Source organism: Tachyglossus aculeatus, chromosome 2, assembly GCF_015852505.1.
Source record: "Tachyglossus aculeatus isolate mTacAcu1 chromosome 2, mTacAcu1.pri, whole genome shotgun sequence".
NCBI classification, from domain to species: domain Eukaryota; kingdom Metazoa; phylum Chordata; class Mammalia; order Monotremata; family Tachyglossidae; genus Tachyglossus; species Tachyglossus aculeatus.
In genome coordinates this window covers 156,838,559-156,855,726 of record NC_052067.1, presented here as the reverse complement: position 1 = coordinate 156,855,726, position 17,168 = coordinate 156,838,559, and the positions used below count along the sequence as shown (strand labels likewise).

General features: G+C 47.5%; 1 protein-coding gene and 1 non-coding gene across 3 annotated transcripts; one reads left to right on the top strand and one right to left on the bottom strand.

Annotated features, from left to right (window-relative positions):
- Positions 1 to 5,976: 5,976 nt before the first annotated feature.
- On the bottom strand, positions 5,977 to 6,114 carry LOC119924535. The gene has a single exon (XR_005449244.1). It is a non-coding gene; the product is annotated as a small nucleolar RNA SNORA7 (small nucleolar RNA).
- Positions 6,115 to 13,384: 7,270 nt separating this feature from the next.
- Positions 13,385 to 15,868, top strand: AMIGO2 (adhesion molecule with Ig like domain 2). 2 transcript variants are annotated; one of them, XM_038768508.1, is made up of 2 exons: positions 13,385 to 13,679; positions 14,246 to 15,868. In XM_038768508.1, exon 2 carries the CDS (start codon positions 14,309 to 14,311, stop codon positions 15,770 to 15,772), a length of 1,464 nt encoding a protein of 487 aa, XP_038624436.1. In that variant the 5' UTR covers positions 13,385 to 13,679; positions 14,246 to 14,308; the 3' UTR covers positions 15,773 to 15,868. The 2 variants fall into 2 exon arrangements, with proteins under 2 accessions (XP_038624436.1, XP_038624429.1); XM_038768501.1 differs by having other exon boundaries at positions 14,162 to 15,868.
- Positions 15,869 to 17,168: the final 1,300 nt, after the last annotated feature.

Here is a 17,168-nt window from a genome sequence, read left to right as displayed (position 1 = left end):
AATAAATATGATTGAATGAATGAATGAATGATTCAAATGTATTTATTGAGAGCTTACTGTGTGCAGAGCACTGTACTAAGCGCTTTAATCTCAGATAGGGTGCCTAAAAGCCCTAAATTTGTGGAGCTGTTCCATCATATCAGGAAGGCACGCAATCACCCTAGATAAGCAGCACCATAACTGTCTTCTTTGAGCGATTACAGTTGTGTGTACGGTGACTTCAGGGGCAGCAAATAATCTCCCTTGGATCAACCACTTTGCTGACAAGGTGATAGAGCTTTACACACTGTCATTTTAATACCTGAGAGAAAAGTGTCGAGGTCTAAGACAGAATTCTGTCTTTTATTTCTTAGGCAGAATCCGGTTCCACTCATTTTTCTTTTGAAATGCTCAAACCATTTTGGAATTCGTGATAAGATCAAATGAAATGTTCATTCATTCATTCAATCGTATTTATTGAGCACTTACTGTGTGCAGAGCACTGTACTAAGCACTTGGGAAGTACAAGTCGGCAACATATAGAGGCGGTCCCTACCCAACAACAGGCTCACAGTCTAGAAGGGGGAGACAGGCAACAAAACAAAACAGGTGGACAGGTGTCAAAATCGTCAGAACAAATAGAATTAAAGCTAGATGTACATCATTAACAAAATAAATAGAATAGTAAATATGTACAAGTAAAATAAATAGAGTAATAAATCTGTACAAACATATATACGGATGCTGTGGGGAGGGGAAGAAGGTAGGGTAAGGGGGATGGGGAGGACGAGAGGAAAAAGGGGGCTCAGTCTGGGAAGACCTCTTGGAGGAGGTGAGCTTTCAGTAGGTCTGTGTTTAGGGTACAAAAAACAGGGCACATGAATCCTGGCAGATAGGAGATGATGAACATAAATCTCTGTCATCAACAGAATTCAGAGTCCACTGCCTGCTAAGAACCGGCACTTGGGAGATAGTAGAAAAATGAAATTGATTTCTGCCTTGAGTATTTACAATCCAGTGTCCTTTGGAAGAAAGTACAAAGTTCAGATGCAGTCATTTTTTTCCTAGGGAAATGTATTCTCCATGTTCCCTCCTACTGAGAAATGTGAAGCTTAGAACGAGTTCATTAAAGCTAAACACAGCTTCCCTTTTGTGTGTATCCAAATGAACAAAAAATATTAAGGCATAAGTATAATTCTAGCTAGCAATGAATTCCCTCTATCTCTGAAATATATTTCTCCATTCTCTTGAGGAAGTGGGCTGTAACTGGATTAGTTCATAAATTTCTTAGTGTATGATCTAATTACAATACATTCAAAACATATATTTATGGGAGGTTCATAGGTATGTGGGAATGTGTTTGAGAATGCATTTTCACTCAGTCCAGAATATACAATATATTTCAATCAAACAAATAAATAAGACCATATTTTTCATTTTAGAAACAAAATAGGGAAACCAGATAAGAATGCCGGCCCTATCTATAGACCCATTTAGCATTTGAAATACTGAGTTTTAGTTGCTTCCCAATCAACAGAAGTTAATAGGAATGATTTCCAAAAAGGTGAGAAGCAGGATGGCCTAGAGGGAAAGAGCCCTGGCCTGAGAGACAGAGGACCTGGTTTTTAATTCTGGCTCTGCCTCTTGTCTGCTGTGAGAACTTGGTCAAGTCACCTCACCTCTCTATGCCTCGGGTACCTCATCACTAAAATGGGGATTAAGGATCTGAGCCCCATTTGGGAAATGGACTGTGTTCAACCGGCTTAGCTTGCATTTACCCCAGTGTATAGTACGATGCTAGGCATATAGTTAGCATTTAACAAAAACAGTGTTTGGCACAGAGTAAGAAATTAACAAAAACCTCTAAAAAAAGGTACTAAGTTCCCTAAAATACCATATGATAAGGATAATTCAGCACTGCAGAGCATTCTAAGGAAACTCACTCTTGTGATGAGCCGAAGTGTGAAATTCGTTCAAATAAAGTACTATGTCATTTGAAGAATGCTACTTTTCTCAGGGAACTGCCTTTAGAAATTCATGAGCATTTCTTCTTTCCTTTCTTCCCTCTGATCAGCCTGTGCCATTTCATTGCCCTCTCATCACCTGTACATTGATGTTCTCAAGGACATGAGTGATCCACAGTAGGGAGTGGGGGAAAGGGTGTGGAGAAGAGTGATTAGTAAAGCTACCAGGAGTTGATATGATTTAAACATTAAAGCCACCCAGGGATAATAAGGTAGTCCTCTCTCATTACTCATTGACAGAAGTCAGAGTAGTTCAAAAGTTGAGGGTGAAGAGGAAAAGAGTGAAGTATCTGATCCAAAGTAAACCAGAATTTGGCCCTATAAAGTAAAAGATCCAAGAAAGGCCATTTCAGCATTTTTACGGTATTCCCTAAGTGCTTACTATGTGCCATTCATTCATTCAATTGTATTCATTCATTCATTCATGCATTCGATCATATTTATTGAGTGCTTACTGTGTGCAGAGCACTGTACTAAGCGCTTGGGAAGTACGAGTTGGAAATATATAAAGACAGTCCCTATCCAACAACGGGCTGTGAAGAGCACTGTATTAAGTGCTTGGCAACATATAGAGATGTTCCCTACCCAACAATGGGCTCACAGTCTAGAAGGAGGAGACAGACAACAAAACAAAATGTGTGGACAGGTGTCAAGTCATCAGAACAAATAGAATTAAAGCTAAATGCACATCATTAACAAAATAAATAGAATAGTAAATATGTACAAATAAAATAGAGTAATAAATCTGTACAAACATTTATACAGGTGCTGTAGGGAGGGGAACTAGGTAGGGCAGGGGGGAATGGGGAGGAGGAGAGGGAAAAAGGGGCTCAGTCCACATCTGTAATTAATTAATTTATATTAATGTCTGTCTCCCCCTCTGCACTGTAAGCTCAATGTGTGCAGATCATTCATTCATTCATTCAATTGCATTTACTGAGTGATTACTTTGTGCACAGCACTGTACTAAGTGCTGGGGAAGTTTATTGTTATGTTGTACTCTCCCAAGTACTAAGTACAGTGCTCTGCACACAGTAAGCGCTCAATAAATATGATTGAATACAAGCTAATCGGGTTGGACACAGTCCCAGCCCCACATGGGGCTAACACTCTTAATCCCCATTTTACAGATGAGGTGACCGAGACACAGAGAAGTTCATTCATTCATTCAGTCATATTTATTGAGCACTTACTGTGTGCAGAGCACTGTACTAAGCGCTTGGGAAGTCCAAGTTGGCAACATAGAGAGACGGTCCCTACCCAACAGTGGGCTCACAGTCTAGAAGGGGGAGACAGACAATAAAACAAAACAGTGACTTGTCTGAGGTCACACAGTAGACAAGTGGCAGAGCCAGGATTAGGACCCAACTGCTTCTGTCTCCCAGGCTGGGGCTCTTTCCACTAGGCCACACTGCCCTTCAAGGCAGAAAGAAGCAGGAAGGACTTCAGCAGCAGAGACAGCAACCTTTTCAGGTGACAGGAGGTTGTTTGCCTGGTGGGGGGAATGAGGTGCGGGGAAGAAATCTGGCAGATGGCCCTACCCCTAACTTGCCTCAAGCCCCTCCTCAAGTTCCACCCCCAGTCCCACCCTCATCTCTCTGCCCCAGCACTTTCTGTTTCTAGGTCACTGAAACCACATTTTTTTTCCTGTGCCCCAAGGCCCTTGAGTGAAATAAGGTAAAAAGACCCAATCCCTGCCTTCAAGGAACTGACAATCTGCTCAATGGCTGCTCTCTGGGGCACTGGCCCTGTTCCTGTTAGACTGTTTTTTACTCCTCCCCTGAAGACCTGTATTAAAATTCAAGAGGGCTCCCTCGAAAGATACGCCAAAGGAGCGCTGAGGCTGTACACACAAAGCTGTGTATGTAAGCATATATAATCTGTCTAAAATAATAAAGAGAGTTTAGTTTATTTCATCACCAGTTTTCTGACAGTTACACACATTCATCAGTTACAGTTTTCTATCATTTTTACACTCCTTAAAATATAAAAACATAAATTTCAGTAGTTCAGTGCCTGTGATTAAATGTTTTTAATTTATTAAAACACTAATGTTGCAGTTGACTTAGATTATTAATTCCGAATACCCCACGTCATATAATCTCCCAAATTCTCAGCAGCACTTGCATATTTATCTGTACTTTCCTTCAGCACATGTGTATCCATGTATACCCAATTGTATTACTGATTCTGATTCTTCTATTTGATTTTTTTTATGACTTTCTCTCCCATAAGTTTTTTTCTGGACAGGAAACGGCTCAGGTTGGTGCTGTACATTCCCAAACACAAAGTACAGTATAATTACACTTGGCAAGGAGAAGGTCACTGGTGACTTTGGAGAGAGTAGCTTCAGTGGAGTGGAGGGTGCGGAAGCTGAACTGAACAGGGTTGAGGGCAGAGTTGGAGAAAAAGAGGAGGCAGCATGTGTCAACTTGTTCAAGGAGTTTGGAAAGCAGTGGTAAGAGGGAAATGGGATGAAAACTAGAGAGTTCAGCAAGATCACGGAAGGATTTCCTTTGGATAGGGGATATGGAGGTGAGTTTAGGGAGAGACAGTGGTTGAAGACTGCTGTCAGAAAGGGAAGAAGGGAAGAGGGAATATTTTCATAAGATGTGAAGGGATGGGGTCAGTGGCATGGGTGGAGGGAGCAGACTTGGAAAGGAAGGGGGACCTCTCCTCTTGTGTGACTTTGGGCAAGTCACTTCAGTTCTCTGTGCCTCAGTTCCCTCATCTGTAAAATGAGGATGAAGACTGTGAGCCCCACAAGGGATACGCTGATCACCTTGTAACCGTCCCAGAGCTTAGAACAGTGCTTTGCACATAGTAAGCACTTAATAAATGCCATTATAAAAAGATGAGAGAGTCTATCAGGTGCCAGCACTTGGGATGTGAGGGTGAGATCTGGGGGAGTTCATGCCTTATGGCTTCAATTTCCTAGATGAAATAGATTGTCACGTCATCAGAGGGAAGAGATGAGAAGGGCAGGAGCACTGGGGTTTGAAGGAGAGATCTAAAAGTCAGAAACAGTTGGCACAAGCAATAGACACCTTTTAATATGTTAAAATTCAATAGTTAAATAAATGAATAAACAGAATTGTCCCAAATTCTCCCAATTTGTAATCAGATGGAAGGAAATCTGGCCTACACTAACACTTCTTTAATGCTGGAAATTATGTTTTAACAATCAAGAAGACAGCAGAAAATTGGAAAGTTTATGTCCTGACTGATAACATCAGGGAAATGATATTCACTATTCCCTACAGCAAATATGATTATGTTAGCCAGGATCCCATCTTCAGGTGATGCTGGGGGTGTATTTATATTTATATTTATTAAGCGCTTACTATGTGCAAAGTACTGTTCTAAGCCCTGGGGAGGTTACAAGGTGATCAGGTTGTCCCACGGGGGGCTCACAGTCTTAATCCCCATTTTACAGATGAGTTAACTGAGGCACAGAGAAGTTAAGTGACTTGCCCAAAGTCACACAGCTGACAATTGGCAGAGCTGGGATTTGAACCCATGATCTCTGACTCCAAAGCCTGTGCTCTTTCCACTGAGCCACGCTGCTTCTCGGGTAGGTTTCGTGGTTACCAGGTAGAGCTGGAAGGCCAAGAAGCAGAGAAATGTTATTGTCCGAGCAACCAGGCTCTCCAAAAGTGCTTCCTCAATGTGATTAAAAAAGAGCTGAGGATTAAAAAGATTACATCTCTGCAAGTCCATAAACTGCATTTAACATCAAGTCCTGAAAGGCTACTTGTCTTGGTTTATGTTGTCATCTCTGACTCATAGGTATGCCATGGACATACCTCTACCCGAATGCCCCACCTCCATCTGCAATCGTTCTGGTAATGGATCCATAGAGTTTTCTCAGTAAAAATATGGAAGTGTTTCACCATTGTATCCTTCCGGGAAGTAAACTTGAGTAAACCCTCCTGTCTCCCATGCCACTGCTGCCCCGCACACGTAGGTTTTGACTTGCAGCAGATGGTCTTCCACTCACTAGCTAGTGGCCAAGCTAGGAATGGAATGGGTATGCCTCTGGTTGACTCTCCCTCCCGTAGTCGGGACTGGTAGAGTACTGGAAACCCTCCCGTTGCAACCCTGAGAGGGGCGAGAGGCTACTACACTTGGCTTATTTAATTCTGGCAGGTTTTAAAAATACTACAATAGCAGCTGAGTTAGATATCGTAAGATGAAGCAGCGCGGCTCAGTGGAAAGAGCACGGACTTGGAAGTCAGAGGTCACAGGTTCCATTCCCGGCTCCAACACTTGTCAGCTGTGTGACTTTGGGCAAGTCGATTCACTTCTCTGTGCCTCAGTTACCTCATCTGTAAAATGGGTGTTAAGACTGTGAGCCCCACCTGGGACAACCTGATCACCCTGAATCCTCCCCAGTGCTTAGAACAGTGCTTTGCACATAGTAAGCGCTTAACAAATGCCATTATTATTATTATTATTATCTCTTCCACCCAATGATCAACAACTAAGTGACAACTAGTGGTAGCTAATACTTGTCTCTTTTTTTTATTTCTTAATTACCATAAAATACGGAATATGTGGAAAATGCCTTCTACTAATTTAGCTTGTGGCTGAAAAAGCCAATGTGGGACCCGTAGCCCCAGCCAAAGTCTACACATAGCGACTGTCCTTTGTTGGGCAGTCATGTTTGTTGCTTGCAACACCGTGTGTAGTTTTCTGTCCTAAGGCTGATTGTACTCTTGAAGGCTGAATGAACTAGTACAGTTTTGAGTACCCAGACTGTCCTTTAGTGACAATCACAAACATGTGTGTGATCACACTCTTCAAATACCAAGGACGGCTAAAGACACACACCCCAGGGTTTTCAGAACAGAATATAATTAATTTTCTATGCTGTCACTATCATCCCTTGCTAGTACTCGTCTGTGTGTTTCCCCTGTTCCTATTGTACATATAAAATCTATGTCTTTCCTCTGACCCTCATTAGGTTGTAAATTCCTTGAGGGGCTGTCATAGTTTTATTGTACTCAACCAAGTGCATGTTGTAGGTGATTAATGTATGCAAGCATGATGGATGAATGAATGAAATGTTAGCATGTCCTGCTAGAACTCCGCAAACGGACTATGGTAACAAGTTAAGACTAGATTCACAGTCTTTATGAAACCCTGTTCCTTGTTTCCTGGGAAGATTTCTACACATATAGTACTCCAAAAAAACAAACCCACTTGTATCCTGGAAAATGCAATTATCTTACCAGCTTTCAACATGAAGTATATTGAAAGTTCAAGTATTTTTTTAATAGAACGAGGCAGACAAATGGTCTGTTTCCTTTTAAACCACTCCCCCTGTCTATTCTAGATTGGATTTTATCCCGTTGAGAAAGGAACTGCAAATTAGACATTCCTTCTGCATACTCCTCATATCCAGCCATCAGCATTTATGTACATATCTGTAATTTACTTATTTGTATTGATGTCTGTCTCCCCCCATCATCCCCACCAGACTGTAAACTCATCGTGGGCAGGAAATATATCTGTTTACTGTCGGATTGTCCTCTCCCAAGAGCTTAGTACAGTGCTCTGTTCCCAGTAAGTGCTCAATAAATATGATTGACTGGAAAAACAATAAATGACTATTTGAACTCATGACATTTGGACTAAATCAAACCTTATTTATTGATAGTGGCTGCTGAAAAAAGATGTTGCAACTTTTTTGTGCTGAGGAGGGAAGGTGTATGATATCCTAGTTTTAGCTAGCTACTCTTTTCCCACTAGCCCAGAAGTCATCCTGGCCAAAGAGCTCCCAGGGCTTTGGGGCACCTGGGGCTGCAGGGGCTTCTTCATTGCCCTCTGGTCTGGCCTGGAGCCCCAGTTTCCAGGGTCCCCACCTGCAGAGCTGGGTAGGCTAGGCATGCAAGGATGGCCCCCTGGACTTTGGCATTCATTCATTTATTCAGTCAATCATATTTATTGAGCACTTACTATGTGCAGAGCACTGTAGTAAGTGCTTGGAAAGTGCAAGTTGGCAACATATAGAGACGGTCCCTACCCAACAACAGGCTCACAGTCTAGAAGGGGGAGACAGACAACAGAACAAAACATGTGGACAAGTGTCAAGTCTTCAGAATAAATAGAAATAAAGCTAGAGGCACCTCATTAACAAAATAAATAGAATAGTAAATATGTACAAGTATAATGGATAGAGTAATAAATCTGTACAAGCATATATACAGATGCCACAGGGAGGGGAAGGAGGTAGGGCAGGGGGGATGAGGAGGAGGAGAGGAAGGAGGGGGCTCAGTCTGGGAAGGCCTCCTGGAGGAGGTGAGCTTTCAGTAGGGCTTTGAAGGGAGGAAGAGTATCAACTTGCCGCCTCCTACCTCACCTCCCTTCTAGCCTGTCCCACCGCTGACCCCTGACCCACGTCCTACATCTGGCCTGGAATGCCCTCCCTCTACACAGCCACCAAACTAGCTCTCTTCCCCCCTTCAAAGCCCTACTGAGACCTCACCTCTTCCAAGAGGCCTTCCCAAACTGAGACCCCCCCCCCTCCTTTTCCTCTGCTCCTCCTCTTCTCCCTTTCGCCCCTGCTCCCTCCCTCTGCTCTACCCCCTTCCCCGCCCCCAGCAGTGTTGTATATTTGTACATATTTATTATTCTATTTCTTGTATTAAATGATGTGGCTATATCTACTATGTCTATATCTACTATCTACTATACTATATGTACTAAGTGCTTAGTACAGTGCTCTGCGCACAATAAGCATTCAATAAATGACTGACTGAATGAATGACTGAATCTATAATTCTATTTATCTGATGCTACTGATGCTTATCTACTTGCTTTGCTGTCTCCCCCTCTAGACTGTGAGCCCGTTGTTGGCCAGGGGTTGTCTCTATCTGTTGCCCAATTGTACTTCCCAAGCGCTTAGTCCAGTGCTTGGCACATACTGAGAGCTCACCTCCTCTAGAAGGCCTTCCCAGATTGAGCCCCCTCCTTCCTCTCCCCCTCCCCCTCCCCCCGCCCTACCTCCTTCTCCTCCCCACAGCACCTGTATATATATTTGTACAGATTTATTACTCTATTTATTTAACCTATACATATTTACTATTCTATTTTATTTTCTTAATATGTTTTGTTTTGTTGTCCATCTCCTCCTTCTAGACTGTGAGCCCGCTGTTGGGTAGGGACCGTCTCTATACGTTGCCAACTTGTACTTCCCAAGCGCTTAGTACAGTGCTCTGCACACAGTAAGCGCTCAATGAAGACGATTGAATGAATGAATGAATGAATAAATGCGAGTGAATGAATGAATGAATGCCATACAACCCTGGATTTGGAGGGTATGTTGTCCACTGTTGGAGTTGGCCACAGGTTAGTTCCAGGTGATCTGCGAATACATTCACTGTCCGGGTCACCCGAAAAGCCCCAAGAAGGACCGGTGGGTGACCGGTGGGCGACGAGGGGGTGACGCTGAGTACTGTCCTAAGCGCTTAGTACAGTGCTCTGCACATAGTAATTGCTCAATACATCAAACTCAAGCGCCTCAATGGCAAGAGGTCAGAAAGGGGGCCTTCTTCTCCTTCCTCTCCCCCTCTTCCCCCTCTCCATCCCCCCGCCTTACCTCCTTCCCTTCCCCACAGCACCTGTATATATGTATACATGTTTGTACGGATTTATTACTCTATTTATTTATTTTACTTGTACATATCCATTCTATTTATTTTATTTTGTTAATATGTTTGGTTTTGTTCTCTGTCTCCCCCTTCTAGACTGTGAGCCCACTGTTGGGTAGGGACCGTCTCTATATGTTGCCAACTTTGATTTCCCAAGCGCTTAGTACAGTGCTCTGTACACAGTAAGCGCTCAATAAATAAATAAATACGATTGATTGATTGACCAGGGGGCGACCAGGGAGCAACCACCCCCCAGGGTGGCATATCCCACGTCCTCTGCAGTGCCCGGCCCTATTGGAGACTGGAGCGATGCCCAGGGAAATAATAATAATAATAATAACAATAATGGCATTTGTTAAGCACTTACTATGTGCCAAGCACTGTTACAAGCCGGCGGCGGCTCCGAGTGAACGCGGGCCGAGACGGGGAAGCCCACAGGAGCGCTTAGCACAGTGTTGTGCACCCAGTAAGCGCTCCAGACGATTGGATTGTACGAATGAGTGGGTGATGGGCAGGGCTCTCCCTGACTCGGGAAGGAAAGTGGGTGGACAGTGAGGGGGTGGGGCGGGACCCCAGGCCCACCAGGCTGCAAGTCATTCATTCATTCAATCCTATTTATTGAGCGCTTACTGTGTGCATAGCACTGGACTAAGCGCTTGGGAAGTACAAGTTGGCAACTTATAGAGATGGTCCCTACCCAACAGCGGGCTCACAGTCTAGAAGGGGTAGGCAGACAACAAAACAAAACATTTTAACAAAATCAAATAAATAGAATAAATATGTAGAAGTAAAATAAATAGAGTAATAAATCTGTATAAACATATATACATATATACAGGTGCTGTGGGGAGGGGAAGGAGGGGGAGAGGAAGGAGGGGGCTCAGTCTGGGAAGGCCTCTTTCGGGGGTCCCAGCCTTGCTCCTCCCCCTCTCCCCCTTCATTCATTCTTTCATTCAATCGTGTTTATTGAGCGCTTACTGTGCGCAGAGCACTGTACTAAGCGCTTGGGAAGTACAAGTCGGCAACATATAGAGACAGTCCCTACCCACCAACGGGCTCGCAGTCTAGAAGGCAGTTTTGTCTTCTTGTCTGTCTCCCGCTTCTAGACTGGGAGCCCGTTGTTAGAGAAGCAGCGTGGTTCAGGGGAAAGAGCCCGGGCTTCGGAGTCAGAGGTCATGGGTTCAAATCCCGGCTCCTCCGACTGTCAGCTGTGTGACTTTGGGCAAGTCACTTCACTTTTCTGGGCCTCAGTTACCCCATCTGTAAAATGGGGATTAAAATTGTGACAACGTGATCACCTTGTAACCTCCCCAGCGGTTAGAACAGTGCTTTGCACATAGTAAGCGCTTAACAAATACTATCATTGTTATCATTATTGGGTAGGGACCGTCTCTCTATGTTGCCGGCTTCTAATAATAATAATAATAGCATTTATTAGGCACTTACTATGTGCAAAGCACCGTTCTAAGCACTGGGGAGGTTACAAGGTGATCAGGTTGTCCCACGGGGGGCTCACAGTCTTCATCCCCATTTTACAGAGGAGGTAATTGAAGCCCAGAGAAGCTAAGTGACCTGCCCAAAGCCACACAGCGGATTTGAACCCATGACCTCTGACTCCAAAGCCCTGGCTCTTTCCACTGAGCCACGCTGCTTTCCGAGCGCTCAGTACGGTGCTCTGCACACAGTAGGCGCTCAATAAGTACGATCGAATGAATGAATCTCTGCATTTGCTGCTTGATCTGGGAGCAAGTAACTGGTCTTTTTTTAAAAAAAAAATAATATTTGTTAAACATTTACTGTGCGTCGAGCATTGTTCTAAGGGCTGGGGTAGATGCAAATCAATCAGGTCGGACCCAATCCCTAGTCCACATGGGGCTCACGGTCTAAGGACTTGTACTTCCCAAGCGCTTAGTACAGTGCTCTGCACACAGTAAGCGCTCAATAAATACGACTGAATGAATGAATGAATGAACAGATAACAGAACAAAACATCTATCCCCCTCCCTCTTCCTTCCCCCACCCCTGCCCCCTCCCCCATCCCCCTGCCCTCTCCTGCCCAGACTGAGCCCCCTCTTTCCTCTCCCCCGCCTTCCCTCCTTCCCCTCCCCACCGCCCCTGTATAGATGTATATATGCTTTTACAGATTTATTATTCTATTTATTTTACTTGTACATATTTATTCCATTTATTTTATTTTGTTAATACGTTTTATTTTGTTGTCCGTCTCCCCCTTCTAGACTGCGAGCCCGCTGTCGGGTCGGGACCGTAGCTAGATGTTGCCAACTTGGACTTCCCAAGCGCTTAGGACAGTGCTCTGCACACAGTAAGCGCTCAATTAATACGATTGAGTGAATGAAGGAATGAATGAATGCCCTGGCCCTAAGCAGGCCCCTCCCCCGGAGAGGAGGGGCGGCCCCGCCCTCCCAGCGCCTTCAAGGGGGAGGGGGGGGGAGGGGGAGGAGGTGAGGAGGGGGCGGGGAAGAGGGGGCGGGGAATCGGGGGGACCAGAAGAAGATAAAAGTCCCGGCGTGGCAGGGGATGCGCAGCTGCAGCGCGGCCGCTCCCCCCGCTCCCCGGGCCCCCATCCCCCCCATCCCCCCATCCCCCCGCCGCGGGCTCCGGGGCTCCCGGGGGGAGGGGCGGGGGGGACCCCAGGACCAGCCCCGATCAGCCCCAGGACGGACCCCAGCCCCGATCCCAGGACCAGCCCCAGGACGGACCCCAGCCCCGATCCCAGGACCAGCCCCAGGACTGACCCCAGGACCGGCCTCAGCCCCAGGACTGACCCCAGGACCAGCCCCAGGACGGACCCCAGCCCCGATCCCAGGACCAGCCCCAGGACTGACCCCCGGACCGGCCTCAGCCCCAGGACTGACCCCAGGACCAGCCCAAGGACCAGCCCGGGCCAGCCCCAGGACGGACCCCAGCCCCGATCCCAGGACCAGCCCCAGGACTGACCCCTGGACCGGCCTCAGCCCCAGGACTGACCCCAGGACCAGCCCCAGGACGGACCCCAGCCCCGATCCCAGGACCAGCCCCAGGACTGACCCCCGGACCAGCTCCAGGACCAGCCCCAGCCCCAGGACTGACCCCTGGACCGGCCTCAGCCCCAGGACTGACCCCAGGACCAGCCCTAGGACCAGCCCGGGCCAGCCCCAGGACGGACCCCAGCCCCGATCCCAGGACCAGCCCCAGGACTGACCCCAGGACCAGCTCCAGCCCCAGGACTGACCCCAGGACCGGCCTCAGCCCCAAGACCAGCCCCAAGACTGACCCCAGAACCAGCCCAAGGACCAGCCCGGACCAGCCCAGACCAGCCCCAGGACGGACCCCAGCACCGACCCCAGGACCGGCCCCAGCCCCAAGACCAGCCCCAGGACTGACCCCAGGACCAGCCCAGACCAGCCCCAGGACGGACCCCAGCATCGACCCCAAGACCAGCCCAGAACCGACCCCAGGACCGGACCCAGCCCCAGGACTGACCCCAGGACCGACCCCAGCCCCAAGATCAGCCCCAGGACTGACCCCTGGACCAGCCCCAGGACCAGCCCCAGCCCCAGGACCGGCCCCAGCTCCAAGACCAGCCTAAGGACCAGCCCTAGGGTCAGCCCAGACCAGACCCAGGACCAGCCTCAGAGCCAGACTCAGGGCCAGCCCCAGGACCAGGCCAGGCCAGCCCCAGGACCAGCCCCAGGACCAGTCCAGGCCAGCCCCAGGACTTGCCCCAGGACCAGTCCAGACCAGTCCAGGCCAGCCCCAGGACCAGTCCAGATCAGCCCCAGGACTTGCCCCAGGATCAGTTCAGACCAGTCCAGATCAGCCCCAGGACTTGCCCCAGGATCAGTTCAGACCAGTCCAGCCCAGCCCCAGGACCAGCCTCAGGACCGGCTCCAGACCTGCAAAAATTCCCTAAAGTTCCGAGCCGAGCCGGGGGCTTCCCACGCCCGCATTCGGGAGCCGAGGAAGGAAAGAAGGAACGCAGGACCAAGGACAGCGGGACCCGAGCTGCCCGACACCTCAGGTAATCCCGACGGATCCCCACCCAACCGACGGACCCCAGCCACGCTTCAGGTTCATTCCGGAAAAAGTCGGGGAAAGGGGTGGCCCGGAGTTGGGAGGGAGCTTGGTTGGTTGGTTGGTTTCCTCCTAGGCCGAGTGTAACCAAGAATAAAATGTGCAAGCCGCCACCCCCCACCCCCCCCCCAACCACACCACCCCCGACCACCATCCTGTCTCGTTTGGCAGGAAGGGGGTGGACGCAAATAGTGCCCAACATCCGTAGCCCTGGGAGACCTGGATGGAAAAAGCAAAATAAAACTCCTGTGAAATGGTCAAGAGGGGTCAGTCGAAGGCTGGGTGTCGCCAGCCGAAACCCCTCGTCTTCTCACTTTCCCTCCACCTCCTCCCTTCCCTTCCTTTTTGCCAAGGATACCAAGCACCGTTCCTAACCAAAATCCTAACCCCTCTGTCTTTGTATTTTCTTTGAAAAAAAAAAAACATTAGTCACCAGGCTACCTGCATGTATAAGCCAGTGGAAGGAACCCAGGAAGAGGCTAAGAGGCAACCATAATGTCTTTTCGGTTCCAGACGCTGCCTACGGTCCTTGGAGCTGTCAAACTGGACCGTAAAGAACTGCTTTACCTGGTGGTGATGATGACGACCGTCAGGGCCGGCGCCTCCGGGATGTGCCCCTCGGCCTGCATCTGTGCCACCGACGTTGTGAGCTGCACCAGTAAGAGTCTGGCCAAGGTGCCGGCCAACCTTTACAGACACATAAAGAGGCTGGATCTGAGTTACAACCGAATCGGGTGGCTGGATCCCGAGTGGATGCCCGCGTTCTTCGACCTGAACACCTTGATCGTGCGGCAGAATAACATCACTAGCATCTCCGCGGGCAGTTTTTCCTCCACCCCGAATCTGAAGTGTCTGGATTTGTCCTCCAACAAGCTCAGGACCCTGGGGAGCCCTGTGTTCCAGGAGCTGAAACTGCTGGAAGTCCTGTTGCTCTACAATAACCGGATCGCCCACCTCGATTCGGCCGCCTTTGGGGGACTCCCCAGATTGCAGAAGTTGTACTTAAGTGGAAACACGCTCACCCGCTTTCCCCTGGACTTATACGTTGGGAAGTTCAAGCTCCCCGAACTGGGGTTTTTGGACGTGTCCCATAACCACCTGTCCACGCTGCCCATCCACCGCATACACTTAGTGGCGACCAAACAACTTAGCGGCATTTATCTTCACGGGAATCCATTTGTCTGCGACTGTGCTCTCTACTCCTTGTTTACCTCTTGGTATCGGAGGCACTTCAGCGCCGTGATGGATTTCAAAAGCGAATACACCTGTCACTTGCGGTCAGCCTCGAAAGGCTCCTCTAAGCAGCCTCTGATGCAGGACAGCTTTTTGAACTGCTCCGACGGCAGTGTCAACATCTCGCTGGGCTTGGTCCACGAGGCCCAAGTGGGGGAAAAGTTCATCGTCCACTGCAACAGCAAACTGAGCGACTCGAGCACAGATTTCGTTTGGATCCTCCCGGGTGAGAGAGCTCTGGAGCCAGAACAAGAGATGGAGAACTTTAAGGTGTTTCGTAATGGCAGCCTGGAGATAGAAAGCGCACGCTTCGAGGACACGGGCGTCTACTCGTGCATCGCGGTCAACAGGCAGAGACTGGTCAACGAAACCGTGGAAGTGAGGATCAATGTGAACAATTTCACCCAGAGCAAATCGCACGCCCACGAAGCCTTCAACACCGCTTTCACCACCCTCGCTGCCTGTGTTGCCAGTATCATCTTGGTGTTGCTTTATCTCTACCTGACTCCGTGCCCGTGTCAGTGTAAAGCAAAGAGGCAGAAAAGGAAGCTGAACCAAAACAGTGTCGTTCTTAACGCGGTTCCACCGAGCGACCCTCCGGTCGATGAGCGGAAGACCGGGACTGGGAAAAGAGTGGTCTTTCTGGAACCTCTGAAAGATCCAGGACCTGGACAGAATGGAAAAGTGAGATTGTTCTCCGGGGAGCCCGCCATCGCCGAGAGCATCTTAAAGACGACCCGGGTAAAATCGGACTCGGATTCAGTCAATTCAGTGTTTTCGGATACCCCCTTTGTGGCACCCTCTTAAATCTTTGCCCGTGTTTGTATTGTAATGTAGCTGAATCCCTGCAAATGATCTGCTTGTGCGGTGGCAGTCCAGAAATGAATAAAACAGAAAAATCAAGCCGGTGTGTGTGGTTTGGACATCACTATAAATATGAGTATATGTGGCTATTTTCGAGGGTGGGTAGGAAGAAGTCGGGAAGCAGAAATGCTATTCTTCAGGGGGATGATAGGCTATGATGGTTTTCAGCTCTGGAGAGCCAACACCTTATTCTGAATTTTAGAGCAGATCCAAAATCCTGCTCAGAGAAAATGAACCTGTAATCATTGCTGACATCCTTTAATTTGGGAGGGCTTAAGGGGAAAGAACATTCAAAATCAAGTTTGTTGTTTTGTTTTGTTTTTTAATAACTTCCAGCACCAGCAAGTGGAATCAGTATGTCTCAATCCCTACAATGATTATTTTTTTTAGTTCTTCAAGTGTGGAGATAAAAAAAAGCAAAGTTTATTTTAAAGGCACATATATGAAATGTTTGCAAGTAAAATATATCTTGCAATACCTCCTTATGCCTTCATTCAGTTTTGTATCTAATTTTGTTATGGTTATGAGTGATTAGTCATCTCATATGTTTTCCGTTGTTGGGTAGGGACCGTCTCTGTATGTGGCCGATTTGTACTTCCCAAGTGCTTAGTACAGCTCTCTGCCCACAGTAAGCGCTCAATAAATATGATTGAATGAATATGTATTCATTGCTGTACGTGAATATCATGGTAGGAATCTGAACACCAAGTCCAATTTGGGGGCTATTGTTAGCACGTGTTACAATCCGGGGATACCCTTTACTTAAAATACTCTTTTGTGAGTGTGACTATGCAGTACTTCAAAATAGCACCAAGAACTGCAAATAGCCAAGGCAACCACACCAAAAAGGATGGTTTTTATGCAGGCCTCGAGCTACATAGGTACTGCGAATTGACTGTACATCAGTCTTTGGTCACATATATACACATTAATAAAATCTCAGTTGATATCATCTTTGAACCAACAGACATATAAGCGTGAGAAAAACAGCACGGCCTAGTGAAAAGAGCACTGGCTTGGAAGTCAGAGGACCTAGGTTCTAATCCTGACTCCTCCACTGTCTCGTGTGACCCTGGCCAAGACACTTAGCTTCTCTGCACCTCTGTTTCTACATCTGTAAAATGGGGATTCAATACCTGTTCTCCCTCCCTCACTTACACTGTGAGGCCGTGTGGAACAAGGACTGAGTCCAATCTCATTTCATTGTATCTACCCCAGCACTTAGTCCCATGCTCGGCCACCTACTAAGCACTTAACAAACACTAGAATTATTATATTATTATAGTTAATGTAATAAATGTAATCATATATGTTTAGCTGAATGAATGTCAATGTTATG

Excerpts from the sequence above, each read along its gene's own strand:
- AMIGO2 (XM_038768501.1), top strand. The coding sequence starts at position 14,228 with ATGTCTTTTCGGTTCCAGACGCTGCCTACGGTCCTTGGAGCTGTCAAA.